This window comes from Citrus clementina, unplaced genomic scaffold (genome assembly GCF_000493195.1).
Source record: "Citrus clementina cultivar Clemenules unplaced genomic scaffold, Citrus_clementina_v1.0 scaffold_4, whole genome shotgun sequence".
Taxonomy (NCBI): domain Eukaryota; kingdom Viridiplantae; phylum Streptophyta; class Magnoliopsida; order Sapindales; family Rutaceae; genus Citrus; species Citrus x clementina.
The window spans coordinates 485,543-500,285 of NW_006262274.1; the positions used below are offsets into that span (position 1 = coordinate 485,543).

General features: G+C 35.7%; 3 protein-coding genes and 1 non-coding gene across 5 annotated transcripts; 3 read left to right on the forward strand and 1 right to left on the reverse strand.

Annotated features, from left to right (window-relative positions):
• TRNAV-CAC lies at nucleotides 1–74 on the forward strand. The gene has a single exon. It is a non-coding gene; the product is annotated as a tRNA-Val (tRNA).
• A 78-nt stretch (nucleotides 75–152) lies between these two features.
• Nucleotides 153–3,285, forward strand: LOC18044633 (protein YIPF1 homolog). Of its 2 annotated transcripts, none has more exons than XM_006435544.2 (6): nucleotides 153–425; nucleotides 669–708; nucleotides 815–898; nucleotides 1,723–1,888; nucleotides 2,221–2,494; nucleotides 2,804–3,285. In XM_006435544.2, exons 1-6 carry the CDS (start codon nucleotides 372–374, stop codon nucleotides 2,993–2,995), a joined length of 810 nt encoding a protein of 269 aa, XP_006435607.1. In that variant the 5' UTR covers nucleotides 153–371; the 3' UTR covers nucleotides 2,996–3,285. The 2 variants fall into 2 exon arrangements, with proteins under 2 accessions (XP_006435607.1, XP_024042473.1); XM_024186705.1 differs by having other exon boundaries at nucleotides 2,341–2,494.
• Nucleotides 3,286–5,286: 2,001 nt separating this feature from the next.
• On the forward strand, nucleotides 5,287–11,238 carry LOC18044634 (delta-1-pyrroline-5-carboxylate synthase). The gene is made up of 18 exons (XM_024185913.1): nucleotides 5,287–5,384; nucleotides 5,686–5,788; nucleotides 5,964–6,125; nucleotides 6,426–6,703; nucleotides 6,860–7,010; nucleotides 7,142–7,306; nucleotides 7,457–7,534; nucleotides 7,854–7,943; nucleotides 8,440–8,526; nucleotides 8,614–8,700; nucleotides 8,787–8,883; nucleotides 9,001–9,104; nucleotides 9,247–9,319; nucleotides 9,616–9,766; nucleotides 9,847–9,915; nucleotides 10,229–10,295; nucleotides 10,387–10,457; nucleotides 10,896–11,238. The coding sequence occupies exons 2-18, from the start codon at nucleotides 5,759–5,761 to the stop codon at nucleotides 10,975–10,977; spliced, it is 1,842 nt and encodes a 613-aa protein (XP_024041681.1). The 5' UTR covers nucleotides 5,287–5,384; nucleotides 5,686–5,758; the 3' UTR covers nucleotides 10,978–11,238.
• A 108-nt stretch (nucleotides 11,239–11,346) lies between these two features.
• LOC18044635 (uncharacterized protein At2g39795, mitochondrial) lies at nucleotides 11,347–13,367 on the reverse strand. Its single transcript, XM_006435546.2, has 3 exons — nucleotides 12,988–13,367; nucleotides 11,839–12,179; nucleotides 11,347–11,751 (listed from the first exon to the last, which is right to left on the reverse strand). The coding sequence occupies exons 1-3, from the start codon at nucleotides 13,249–13,251 to the stop codon at nucleotides 11,592–11,594; spliced, it is 765 nt and encodes a 254-aa protein (XP_006435609.1). The 5' UTR covers nucleotides 13,252–13,367; the 3' UTR covers nucleotides 11,347–11,591.
• Between the last annotated feature and the right edge of the window lie 1,376 nt (nucleotides 13,368–14,743).

Genomic DNA, 14,743 nt, shown 5'->3' on the forward strand with positions numbered 1-14,743 from the left:
GTCTGGGTGGTGTAGTTGGTTATCACGCTAGTCTCACACACTAGAGGTCCCCGGTTCGAACCCGGGCTCAGACATTAAATTTATTATTTTTATACGCCACACTAACTGTAAAGTAACAAACCAACGCGTGGCAGTACCGGACGGTCGGGAGACCAGTCTTAAGTCTTGTTTCGTTTCGTTAACCACTCTGAGAAAGAAAAAGGCAACATTTAGGGCTCGCTTTTTAACTGGCAATTTTCTTTCTTTTTTTTTTTTTTTTTTAAATCTCAAAATCAAATCTTGATCCATTTTCTTTCTCAAAATCCAGAAAACAATGCTTCTCTAATCAGCAGCAGAGTTTTCTTTTTTGTCGATCGATCTGAATTCTTATCATGGACGAGTCTTACAATAACCTCCCCTCAAGCCATTTGCTCGGTTCAGTCCCCGTAAGTCTGATCCAATTTCATTTCATTTCCTTCATTTTTTATTTGAAATTAAATAAATTTCTGAATGTTTAATTTTATTTTGAGTAATTAGTTCGTTTAGCAAAAGCTGCGAGATATTTTTGGAAGGTGTTATATTAATGACTTACTTTTCGTAAATGATGTGTGTTAATTACTAATTACTGTCGCTTATCAGAAAGTATAAAAAGAGTTTTTTTTTTTTTTTCCTTCTTCTCCTGTATATAGGCCGTTGTGAGTGAAGAAAAGCACGCCACAAGCTATGAAGGTAATGGGGGTGTTCTATAAAAAATTCTTTTGCTGTGATTGAAGTGCTTTATTGTTTGATGCAGAGTTTTATGAATTAAGTGAACAATATTGCTACTCTTTTGCAGCTCCGGAAGCTACTATGCAAACATTTCCCCCAGGTAATGGAGGAGCCAGCAGGCCGGGTTATCAATCTCTTGGGAGTTCAAGTGGTATGCTCATTTCTTGTTGATTTTAATGTGTTTGTGCTTTTATGAGAAAACATGGCTAACTTTAGTCATGTGAATTATTAGAACCTTTCTTGTTGCTTTTGGTTAAAATATGTTTCCCTATTCATACAGCGACAACAGATAGGTGGTAAAGACTAGAAACACAAGATGAAATGATTCAGAAACACAAGATGACATTTACTAATAAGTCTCAGTTATTAGATCTGAAGTTGCTTGGGGCTTAATACCAAACGTAGGAATATGGCCGACTGGTGTCAAAAGTTTATATTTTTGTAACGTAGTGAGAAGGAAACTAGCAACAGACTGGTAAAACCTTCTTTTGCTTGTTTTGAATGGCAATGGATTTCGTCTGATTTGAAATTTTTCCTTGAAATATGCGCTACTTTTCGACTAGTCTTTGTTTTAGTAGGCATTTAGCTGCATATAAAAAATGCCACGTGAATATGCAATTTCATATTAACTTCTTGTAAATAAAAATAAAATAATTGAAAAATATTATATCTTGTGGCAGTCGTGGCTAGCTAAGCTCTTTAGCTTTTGGCTGATCGAATAGGAACATGGGAGGTCTGTTCAGTAGTGCTTTATCTTCTATGTTGGGCCAGGGAGGGGATGAGAAGATGGTGGCAATGGGGCTCTCTTACTTTTAGAATTGAGTCTCACAAATGTATAATTTTCAATTAGGAGTTACTGAAAGTATAGTCAGGGGCAAATTAGTGATGATATGTATTGCCATGGATTTGTTCTTGCGAACAGATACTGCCATTATGTTAACCTTTAACAATATGTCTGACTTTGCCTCCGTGCAGAAGGATTTGAACAACAACCAGCAAACAATTGGAAGGGGTTTTTTAGCATCTCATCCTACACACAGTATTTCAATGTGGATACGGACATTGTCATAAACAGATTGTTTAGTTCATTGCATCCCCTTTCTGGAGATTTTTTCAGCAAGATTGATGCTAATCCCGATCTGTGAGTTTTGATTTTCACTTCCTCTTGTTGCCATTATAGTGAAACAGATAGACAGGTCTATTTCTTTTTGTATAGATACAAAAATAGATTTTGCTAAGAAGTTGTAAATCATAAAATGTTGTGTTTTGTAATAGCCATACAAGTCATCTACATATAGACAAATCCAGATCTATACAATTTTTGTAATTGGAACAACGGATGTAGCTACATAACTATGGGTTTATATTTTTTTTTGGGTGTTTGGCTTGTTTGCGATCTAATAGTTACTGTATAAATTGCCTTTCATTTTATTTTGCGGGCTCATTAGTTATGATTTTTCTTTGACATGTTAGATATGGGCTTATCTGGATCTCCACTACATTGGTATTTATGCTTGCTTCATTTGGAAACTGTGCCACGTACCTCATGCAAAAATATACTAACAGCAGTGCTTCTTGGAGCTTTGATGTCAGCTTTGTAAATGTGGCAGCATGTACAGTCTACGGTTATGCAATAGTGGTGCCATTGGCATATTACTTTTTGCTTCAGTACATGGGATCAAGTGCTAGCCTTGTTCGGTTTTGGTGCCTCTGGGGATATTCTCTCTTCATCTTTGTTGTCACCTCGGTGAGCTTTTGTCTTTTTGGCTGAAAAGGTTTCTTGTCAAAAAGAAAAAAAAAAAAATCCTCACCGTTTCAAGCTTTTTCGGCTTAAGCATATCTACTGATGCTAGATTATGTGAACATTATAGTTCTTGGTGATAGTGTGAACAAGCGATATCCTTTAAAAGAATAAATTAAATATTGCCGAACCTTTATATTGTCAAAAAATGGTCAACAGTCCCTTTTTATTGTCTTGAGACATCTGAGAATCAGTTTGTTTTTTGCATCTTCTATTACTCTGACAATCATCTAACATACGCCGTGCAATTTTCAGTTTCTGTTGCTTATTCCTATTGAGCTTCTCCGGTGGATCATCATACTTCTTGCTGGCACCACCTCATCTTGCTTCGTTGCCTTCAACCTCAAATCTTACATGGAGGGGAATGATCTTACGGTGCTGGTGGTTGCTTCATTCTGTTTGCAAATGGCTCTAGCAATCTTCATCAAGGTCTGGTTCTTTCCATAACCTGAATCTGTTTAGTTGGTTCAGGGGGAATATAACAACAATATGATAGCTGCATATGTTTGCATGTATTTGGAAGTAGAGGTTTCTATCTGCTTTGAGATCAGTCAATTGGTTGTGATGAGTTTAATACATGGAATGGAAGTGAAAAGGCAAACTTTTGGGGGAAGTGCTCATGATTTTTTAAAGCTTTTTTAAAGCCCAACATCAGGAAAAGGATAGACAAGCTGTATTAGATCTTGGAATTGCTTCCCTTAAATTTTGGTCGTGTAAATATATTGGCCTTTTAGTTATTATTATTATTATTATTATTATTTTGGTGTGTTTGTTTTTGTTTTTATTATAATAATTTCTTTTGTGAGTTAGGAACCTAAATGATTCAGAAATGAGGTTCATGAAATCTAGATTTTCAGGACAAGCGAGTAATATGTTGTATAATTTAAGGAATACTGAGCATATTGGTGAAAGTTTACCGAGATGAATATATTTATAGGTGTGAATTAATACCGCCTCGATGTTGTAATTGGCCCCTTGTATTCAATCATGGCGACTGGCGAGAGATTCCTTAAACATCTAATTCAATGTTTAAAGCCAACAACTTTGAATTGACAGCCTTAATTGCTCCAGTAAGATGAATTAATTTATTTGAAATTTTTCATAGCTAAAGAAGGAACTTAACTGAGCCATCGTAAAAACAGTCTGCATCTATTTCTTTCTAAATATTAGAGAAACAGAATCAACTTGTGCAGAGGAAGGATATATATTCAATCAAGCTCGAGTCACATGCATGAAGGTCATTGAATAGAAGAACCGTGCCTGCATGGCTAACCGGCACTGGCCATTACACCCGAAAATAATAAATAAATAAATAAATAAATAAAATAACCTCTCCGCAAAAATCAAATTAGTTGAAGGGAAGGAAACCCCAAAATAATCCCTAATAATAATGATAATAATAACAAATAAATTAAGTCCTTACACGCCACGCTCCCTCCGCAAAATTATGAATCTTCAGCTATAGTAATATATTATATTATATTATAACAAATGTCTACGACCTCTGACCAGCCGCACGACACGGATCTCAACTTCGGCTTTTGAGATAATTAATTAATTGAAACTTTTATTCAGAAAAAAAAAAAACATGCTTTTACTTGTTAACTCATTTTGTCGTGTAGCCCCAAAACTTCATCTGCATGCGCCGCGTATGGTTTTGAAATGCGACACAAACTCCCTCCATCCTTCAATCAGGTTCCCCAATCCTCCGGTTTATTCTCTTCCATCAATAATCGCTCGCCACGCCTTTTATATCTCCCTGTTTTTCCCCCATTTACGTGGCATTTCATTATTCGCTTAAGCTGCGCAAATAGAATAAATTCTTAAAAAGCATCACCCAACAGGTTGATGTCTTTACGTTTTTGTCTCTTTGTTTTATATGATGATACATATTCTCGGCCTCAGGTTGGTTGAGTTGAGTAGCATTTATTTGGTAAAAATTTAAAAATAGGTTAATAAATAAAATCTTTTGAACAACCCGGCTGGGGGTTGTGTATGCGGTATCGTGTTGTCCTGGGACTGAGCGAGATACGAGCATGGCCAGTACCATGGATTCCTCTCGAGCTTTTGTCAAAGATGTCAAGCGTATTGTTGTTAAGGTTCGTTCATATCGTCACTTTTCTTTTCCATTTTGTCTTTTCACTGCATTCATCACCCTCCTTTTTTTTTTTTTGAGTTTCATTGGTCTCCATGCAGTTTATGGACTCTTTTATATATATATATATTTTTAAAAAATAGTGGGGATAGGGGGAACACAATGGCATGCATGTTTGGTTGATGGCATGATGGAAGATGGGGTTTTGTTTAGAGCGTCTGCATGATGTATTCAAAATCTTTTCTTTGGAATGTAATATTGATATCTAGTTTTTAATCTGTTTTTGGGTCCTAGGAATTGCTACCATTTGTTATAAAAGAGGGTGCTTTCCTGTCATTTTCATTACATTTATGTGTTCATATTTTGTTTTCGCGTAAGTTTTTTTCTTTTTCTTTTCTCTTTTCTGTTTCACGTGTTAACTAATTCTGCATTTACAATTGAAGGTTGGAACGGCTGTTGTTACCCGAAGTGATGGAAGACTAGCACTTGGAAGACTAGGAGCTCTTTGTGAGCAGGCATGTTTATCCTGTCATTTGTAGATTTATAGGACTGCAAGCTCCTCGTAAAATTTTTGTGTTCCTTGTTTATATAGCTTGTGTGGTTCCTATTGATTTTAGAGTTCTAAATGTCGTTGCAGATTAAAGAATTGAATTCACAAGGATATGAGGTTATTTTGGTATCGTCAGGTGCCGTCGGCCTCGGTCGCCAAAGGCTTAGATACAGGAGATTAATTAACAGCAGGTCTTTCTTTTTATCCTTCTTTACCTTTCCAGGGTTCTTTTTTTAACATGGAGGAGATATACGAGTTAAGAGGCTGTTTGGATGTTGTTTGATTCTTCACGCACATTATGAATTTAGTGACCTGAAAAATCGGTGCGCATGCCGATTTGTATTGTGGGGATTGCTGCTGGACTTTGCAGATATTTTTAAACATTTCTATCTGTCTTCATATGTAAAATTATGTTAAAGAGAGTTCCTAACTTAAAGCTTCCATTATTAAGTTAAATGGTTTATGTATTCATTAGTTGTTCATATCTTACAGCTTTGCTGATCTCCAAAAACCACAAATTGAACTTGATGGGAAGGCGTGCGCGGCTGTCGGCCAAAATTCTATCATGGCTCTCTATGATACGCTGTTTAGTGAGGTAATTAATTTTTTTTCCCTTAACTTTTGGCAGCATTTTTGGAGCCAGCTCACGTAAGGGTTTGGAGACCTTTTTTTTTTTGTTTCCGTAAAATTTAAAAAAAAAAAAATTGTTGCAACCCAATATGGTCCTTGATTTTTGATTTAATAATGTTTTTTTTTCTTCAATACTGCAGCTAGATCTTACATCAGCACAGCTCCTAGTAACAGATAATGATTTTAGAGACAAAGAATTTAGAAGTCAGCTTAGTGAAACAGTTAAATCGTTGTTATCTCTGAGGGTGATTCCCGTTTTTAATGAAAATGATGCTGTGAGTACCAGGAAAGCTCCATATGAGGTATCTTTCACATCCTAGTCACTTTTCATTGTGGGAACCTTTTCTATGATTACCTGGGTTTGCCCTGCTTAATTTATTTATTCTTTTGGCTATGTTATATTGTATTAAAATTAATTATGATATTTCCTGTTAGTAACAATCAGGAAGCAGAGCTCTCTGGTTGAGAACTCAATAATCCTACAGCCATTATGGAAAAAAGAACCTGGAAAATGGTTGCAATAGTTCCACCGTTACTAAGTTTGTGTCCATAATTAATACATGTACTAAAACACAGTTCTGGTAACGTTTCACTCTTTGCAGGATTCTTCCGGTATATTTTGGGATAATGATAGCTTAGCAGCCCTTCTGGCTTTGGAGTTAAAAGCTGATCTTCTCATTCTATTGAGTGATGTAGAAGGTCTTTATAGCGGCCCTCCAAGTGACCCACAGTCAAAGCTAATCGATACATATGTTAAGGAAAGGCATCAAGGTGAAATAACTTTTGGAGACAAGTCTAGGGTTGGAAGAGGGGGCATGACTGCCAAAGTTAAAGCTGCAGTCAATGCAGCGTATGCTGGCATCCCTGTGGTTATCACAAGGTATGGTTTTCTCTTATATTATAGTTTATTCCAACATAGGACAATGAAGATGGCCGTTTTCATATGAAAATGTTTTATCATCTGAATTCAGTGTGTAGGTTTCACTTAAATATGAAATACTACAAGCGGAATAATTTCTTTCTTTTGCTTTTGAAGTGGGTATTCCGATGAAAATATACTGAAAGTTCTGCAAGGAGAGCGTATCGGTACCCTTTTTCATCAAGATGCACATATTTTGGACCCGTTCAATGTAGTTGGTGCACGTGAAATGGCAGTGGCAGCGAGGGAGAGTTCCAGACAACTTCAGGTAACATTGAAGTGCATCACAAATTCAAAGTTTAGTAAGTTTATGTTGAATGGGAAAATTGCAATTGGAGATGCAATTTCTTCCATGTTAACTTGGAAACAAGAGTAACTAAGTGATATCTTCTTTGATAGGCCATGTCATCTGAAGATAGGAAAAAGATATTGTTAGACATAGCTGATGCCTTAGAAGCTAACGAAGAATTGATCATTGAAGAAAATGAAGCTGATGTAGCAGCTGCAGAACAGGAGGGATATGAGAAACCCTTGCTATCACGGCTGGCTTTGAAATCTGGGAAGGCAAGACATTGCTGATACATTGGCTGTTTCTAGTTCTTGTTGCTAAGCTCCATTTCATTTGTAACTAATTAGGTTATAGTATACTAATTTCTATTTTCTTCTCAAAATGGCACAAATTCTGTTTTGATTGAAGTTTACTGTACCTGACAGATTTCAAGTCTCGCGAACTCAGTTCGTGTGCTCGCAAACATGGAAGACCCCATTGGTCATATTCTGAAGAAAACCCAGGTAAGCAATATATTTGTAAGTATACTAAATCCAGGGCTTTAGTCTTGTGATGGGATACCAAGAGATGGACAGACTCGGAATTTAGAATAGATACACAATATTAGTGCCAATCTTGACTTCAGCGCCTAGTAAGCAGCCAGCTTACTTCAGTTTCATAGAAAGCTTGTGAGAGACAGATAGTCTACAGTCTGTCCCTGAAATTATTTCTTGGATGTGAAGTACAGTGGTTATTACAACTCCTACGGAGATCTTCCAGACTATCATAATCCCATCTCTTGAACATTGATCTGACATGTATCTGATTATTTTTTGCCATCAGCTTGCAGATGGACTCTTCTTAGAGAAAACTTCATGTCCCTTGGGTGTTCTCTTGATTGTTTTTGAGTCTCGACCTGATGCACTAGTGCAGGTAAAAATGATCAGAATTATTATATGTTTAAGGTGGTGACCAGAAGATAATTCGTCGTCTCTTTGTTGGCTGTTACTCTCTTTAATGACATATAAAATCATCTTCACGAACATTGTTTTTCACTTAATATTGTTTATTGCACAAAGATTTTTTTAGCTGATTTATTACTTCTATACATACTCCTTTACTTGTCTTTCCATCATGGGTATAATTGGAAAATAAATGCCAAGTCCTCTGCATGTTTAAAAAAATTGTGCTATATTAATTAGACTTCAAGATATATATTTTGCAATATAAGTACGTTCTATATTATTCATTTTTGAATTTTTTCTTTTTGTAAAGTTGCCAAGTAATCAATGAATTCATATGAACAAGTTTTGATGGGATTATGACTTTGCTCAGTTCAGTTGGATATATGGACCTCCTTGATGTATTTGTATCTGCTTTATGTATGCTGCCTTATTGCTCATGGGATTCCTTTTTTCTTGCTGTATAGATAGCTGCATTGGCAATCCGAAGTGGGAATGGGCTTTTATTGAAAGGGGGGAAGGAGGCTAAAAGATCAAATGCAATTCTGCACAAGGTTTCATTTCTCAAAGTTAAATGATCGCCTAGCAATATATTGAATGAATCTGTTCCTAAAGTTTCTGAGTCCTTGTTATATTTATAGATAATTACTGAAGTCATCCCGGAAAATGTTGGTGAAAGACTTATTGGACTAGTGACTTCAAGAGAGGAGATCCCAGATCTGCTTAAGGTATAGATTTGCATTGATGACTGATGTTAAAGCATTTTAACTTTGAGAATGATAAATAAAACTGAGCTTTTGCATTTTTGTGCCAGCTTGATGATGTTATAGATCTTGTAATACCAAGAGGAAGCAACAGACTTGTTTCTCAAATCAAGGAATCGACCAAAATTCCTGTTCTGGGCCATGCTGGTGAGATAAAATACGGATGGAATCTTATTATTCTGTATAAGCTTGCTCTAGTTTAGTAATACTTTATGCGGGAATAATATGTTGGATGTTGTAAAAAAGATGCATTTTTATACTCAGATGGAATTTGCCATATATATGTTGATAAGTCTGCTGATATGGATATGGCAAAGCAAATCGTCTTGGATGCAAAAGTAGATTACCCTGCAGCCTGTAACGCAATGGTAATTTGTTTCATATATTTGTTGATAATATTTTTGGTAAAGTTCCTTAATATAATTGCAAGTTTAGATTTTCAGGAGTCAATGCTTTTTGTTCCTAATACTAGGTGTTTTCTCTAAGTGTTGCTCTCTTGGATGTTGTCAGGAAACACTTCTTATACACCAGGATTTGGTGCCTACTGGCTTCAATGAGCTTATTGATAATCTTCGATCCGAAGGTAAGGCTTTTTCCTTGCAAAAGAAATTGTCACTCCTCACCTTGCCCTTCTAGGTGTACCGAGTCTCTCAAAGATCTGCAAAGTTTTGAATAGATTAATTAGTTGTTTGCTCCATTACCATTTTATTGTATGTCAAAATAGCCTTGTTAATCGTCTATTATCCAATTTTTTGCATGAAAATTTTTGCTATATTAGCATAAATCAAAATTTTTTCGGAACTTTTAAGAAAAACTTCGTTTCAGAGTCTACAATCAGAAGGATATTCATGAAAGGTAACCGGTTCACTTCTTTTGAAGGTGTCACTTTGTATGGTGGACCAAGGGCAAGCTCCTTGCTGAATATTCCAGAGCCAAATTCATTTCATCACGAGTACAACTCAATGGCATGCACTATTGAAATTGTGGATGATGTACATGCAGCCATTGGTCATATACATCAACATGGAAGGCATGTTGCAGTTCTTTTTAGATCATATTTATGCTCACATCTCCTACACAGTCTTACATCTTTTTTGTTCCCTTCTGCAGCGGGCACACTGATTGCATCATTACAAATGACAGTGAAGCTGCAGAAATTTTTCTACGCCAAGTGGACAGGTAGAATGCTTCGATTGTTTGGGGCTCATTTGGTATTGAGGTGCTTTGGCTTTTTAATCCACAGCTGTTTAAATTTTGAAACGGAATCACTAACCTAAGAAAAAAGAACAAACAACTACAAGCAGGCCCTTAGACTTTGTGTTAATTAATACGGTTCCCTTGGAGGTTTGGTTCGCTCACGTCAGGGAACAATAGGATTAAAAATTTTGAATTACTGTTTTGTTCTTTGTAAATTATTTGCCCTTATTCACTATCCAAAATGTATCATTAAACTTTGTAACCATCTAATTTGAGTTGGTTCTTACATTGGCAGTGCGGCTGTATTTCACAATGCAAGCACAAGATTTTGTGATGGAGCTCGATTTGGACTAGGTGCTGAGGTATATTATCACTTGCCAATTATTTGATGATTTTCATTAATATGTTAAAGAACCTAGCTTACATGGCTGATTCTCTTTGGTATCTGGTTAGGTTGGCATAAGCACGAGCAGAATTCATGCTCGGGGTCCAGTTGGAGTTGAAGGATTGTTAACTACAAGATGGTATGAATTTTCTTACGATGTTAATGGAGTTATTCATATAGTTGCACCTTTTTTCTCTTTTCTTCCACACATTACATTACACCATTTATTTATTTTCTTTTTTAATTAAAAGTAGGGAGTGGGTTTTTAAGCCCCTACCTCTCCTAGAATTCAAACTTTAGTGTTCAACCAAATAATGCTGTTGAAAGCCACTCGGCCATGCCTTTGGGGGCAATCATTAGAACATTCATCTAGTTACACCATGATTACATTAGCTGATTTTCAAATATAGTATTCGCTGAAAAAAAAAAAAGTGTAACATAATTATTTTTTACTTTCCCATATGCTGTTTGTTGACGATTAGCTTTCTCGCTTATTGCAGCATGAGCCTCTATTTTTTATTATCACATGATCAAACTGGTCTGATTTCAAGTTATTGTTGCTCTGCAAAATATGCAGGATTCTCAAAGGAAGCGGGCAAGTGGTGGATGGGGATAAGGGGGTCGAATACATCCACGAGGATGTAAATATTGAGTCCTGAGTATATGTACCAAAAAGTTCTACAATATGCAGAAAAGAAGCGATTTTTATGGGCTTTTGCTGCAAATTTTTTTCCCCCCTCTTAAGGCATAGTTATATCGGCAGTGCGAAATCTCTTTGATTTCCGAGACTGTAGCAAGCGAATTACTGCCCTCTTGAAATAAGCAAATTGTATCCATTTCCAGCTTGCTGAGATTAATTTAGCAATAGCAGTATACACTACAGATCCTTTCTGGAACATAGCGTTCGTTCACTTAGATAATTCTCGTTACTGATGCAAGTGCATTCTGATAGTATCTTGTCAGTAATTGCAAGAGTTAGAAAACTCATTATTCAAAGAATGCAGTTCAGGAGTATCGTATTTTTCAACCTTGATTGTTGAACACTGCAATTAAAAAGATTTTATTGAGACCTCAAAACCCGCCAATATTAATCTAAGCATACTTCACGACAAGTAGATACCGTTTAAATCACAAGATTTAATAAGTTCCTCAAACTAGAATCGGTGCATTTAATAGGTATAGTTATGCTTTACTCATAAAAGGCAGTGACTGAATGAATGCATTAACAGTACTTACATAACCAAAAAACTAAAGCTACTCCATATGCAGAAAGCTAAGCCTCAACGAAGTCCTTGAGTTTCTTCAACCAAATCAGATATTCACGACTGTCTTTGTTCAGCATGTACTCAAACAAGAAATTTGTTGTGCTAGGCTTTATTCCTCGAATCTCCAAGTACTTGTGGAAAGCTTTCTTCAGGTTCTCATCCAAATCACTTCAAAAAACCAAGAGGAGAAAACTCATATCATATCTATAAGTAAAAGATTATAAATCATTGATGAAAAATTTATGCAAAACTTACTGGAAGTCAGGCCCCTCATAGCCAGCTTCATCCTCCAAATTTTCTGTCTTTCTAACAGCCAAGCTATCAATTGAAATCTCGTCGGGATAAGCAACACAATTAAACTCGAGTGAGGTTCCACTACTCTTAGAGACAGTAACAACCAGCGGGATGCTAGATTGATTAGGCGTTTCCATATCATTGTCGTCATCAACAGCCTCGGGTTGTTCACCACTAACAAGATCAGGCATCTGAACCTCCACTTTAACAAGTTCACCCTCATATTCTCTAGTCAGTGTTATGGTCTGCAGTCCAGGATTGTCTTCAATTTTGAAAGGAAAGCCACCAGGAGTCTCTTCAACCTATTCATCAAAAACAAAGTAAGAGCATACTACACAAGAAAAAATACCATAATATAGACATAGGTATAACAATTAAAAGAACAGTAACAAAGTAGGCTGCAATTGTAGAGATGAAAACTTTCTTATAGCACCAATGTGGTCAACATGTGAACCGGCACAAAAGCTTGCCGCTGCAAACCAAGAGAACTCAAACACACGACAGCTATTGTTATTCGAAACTAGTATAATTCTTAAAAAAACAAAACCATTCACATCACGAGTTTCTTTTAATAACTAAAGATAGCTATCTGCTCACTTTAATCGAAAGAGGAATTTTGGGAAATGATATAAACTAGGAGAAAAAAGCTTGCTAATACAACATTGTGTTATATAGAACATCAGCTTGTAATATTTACAACTAGTTTTACTTTTCATAATAACTTTATGTTAATGTTAATAATAACATAATATCATTCACTATTCAGGCAGGGCAAAAAGCACCACCCATCTAAAACTTAATTAGCTTCTAATTTTCCTTCATTTTCTCAGCAATCAAAATAGGGTATCACACCTAAGAAACTAAGTGACACATAAACATTCACTCAACTCCAACCAAACATGCCATGCGAGTTCCTTTAATTTCTAAATCCAAAAACACCAGAAAAACCTCAAATTTCTTTCATTCTCATCCATTTTCTCAGCAATCAAACAGAAAAAAAAAAGTTTGTTTACCAATTAAAATTCAAAAGAAACAAAACCCTCAACAAAATTCTAATTTTCTTTTTTCAGTTTCCACTAATATCTCGGCAACCAAAGGAAATTTCCTCACCCGGTCATGATCATCAGTTTCCACGGCACACTTGATTTCGGAGTCAATGATTCGGAGAAGTGAGTCATCAGACCTCGGCTTCGCAGTCTCAGTAGCCGTAGAGAAGTAAAGATTCGGTGCAAAAGGGCCCAAATTTGGCGTCTGATAGAGAGTTTTTGAAGCGGTGAAGATGGCAGAGTGGTAATTTCTGTTAACTCGGGTAAGTCGACTAGCGAGTGGGGCCAAAGAGGAGGCCGATTTCCGAAGAATTGAACTGAAAACCATTTTGAATTGGAAGGAGAAAATAAGTTTCAGGGTTTTTGTTCGGAGACAAGAAAATGTAGGGTTTTAGACTGTTCGTGTGTACGGAAGGATTTTCACGAAGGTAACTCAATTTCTATCATTTGTATATTTAAGCATATAAATTTTCATTTTGTTCATATAAGCCCATTCTCGTTTCTGTTGTGATTTGTGAACTACATGGTGATGGTTTCTGTTCTGTACCCTTCAACTCTGCCCACATGTACATACCCATTCACAATTCTCTGCCCATACATGTCAGATGAGCTTAATTGTATACGTATCAATTACCCTACAGTGTATTTCTTTGTTCACTTTCAATGAATTTCCGGCGAGGTTCGGCCAAAAAAAAAATTGAAAGACAACAATTTTTTTTTAAGGAAAAAATGGGAAAATAATATAAATCAAGAAAATCTCTTATACATCTTAGGAAATATCATAATATTATCTATTGAAACAAACCAACAATCTCGCAATTGACTAATCACTGTATTATATCTCATTTTATTTATTTAAACATATAAGTTTGTACGTCATATTGTATGTACAGAGTAATATAAAATGACATTTTGAGATGTCACATCACCACTTTGTTTATAATCAAAATAAAAACTATTAGAAGCATAATATTTTATCTAATAAAAAACAATTCAAATTTAGCCATCAGTTAATTACTTTGGCCAAGGTTCTCCTATGTCGATCAACATCATCTCATCAATAACACTACTCTCAACCGAATGAAAAAGAGTGAGCCGAGAGCGTCTCCATTTTGTAACAGGACAATTTCTGCTTGCCGCTCAACAGATGTGGAAAAATCGTATTTACCTTTTTACCTGAACATCATATTAGGAAATTTATTCATAAACAACATGCACAGAATAATGCGAGGATTAGAAATGGCATTCAACTGAACTCAGCCTAAATGTGTACCTGCAAAAGAAGTTTTCTTAATCTTCAATCAACTCAGGATAGATTTTTCTCCCCCTGTCCTTGTGTGTAGTCAAAATTAAGCAAGTAGCTGAGCGAGTTCCTGCATGAGTTTCTTTAATCGGAGTCAGCTTTTAATTAAAAGTATCCAAAAAGACTGAGATTCTGACGAGCTGATTTGAGATGGTTGGCTAAACAATGGTTGATCAAATTGTAATTAATTTATTTGTTATCTCATGTGTTGGATGTCACTAGATAGTTTATTTATTAGGTAGGAACCAGAAAGAGAGTATAAATTGATTCACAATTTGGAGAGAAAATCGTAATCGTAATTGGTAGTTATTTTTGAAATTTTAGAGAGGGTAAGAAGTAAATATAAAATTCTTTAAATTTTGAAGTAAAAGACATTTCAAAAATTGAATATTGAGAGAAATTTTATGGATATAAATTATCTTTACCCGAACTAAAATTTGATATTACTATATCACATTGTCGTTTATTTTTAAGGCATTGGTTCTATAGAATTTTTAAGTTCGAAAATGAGTATTCT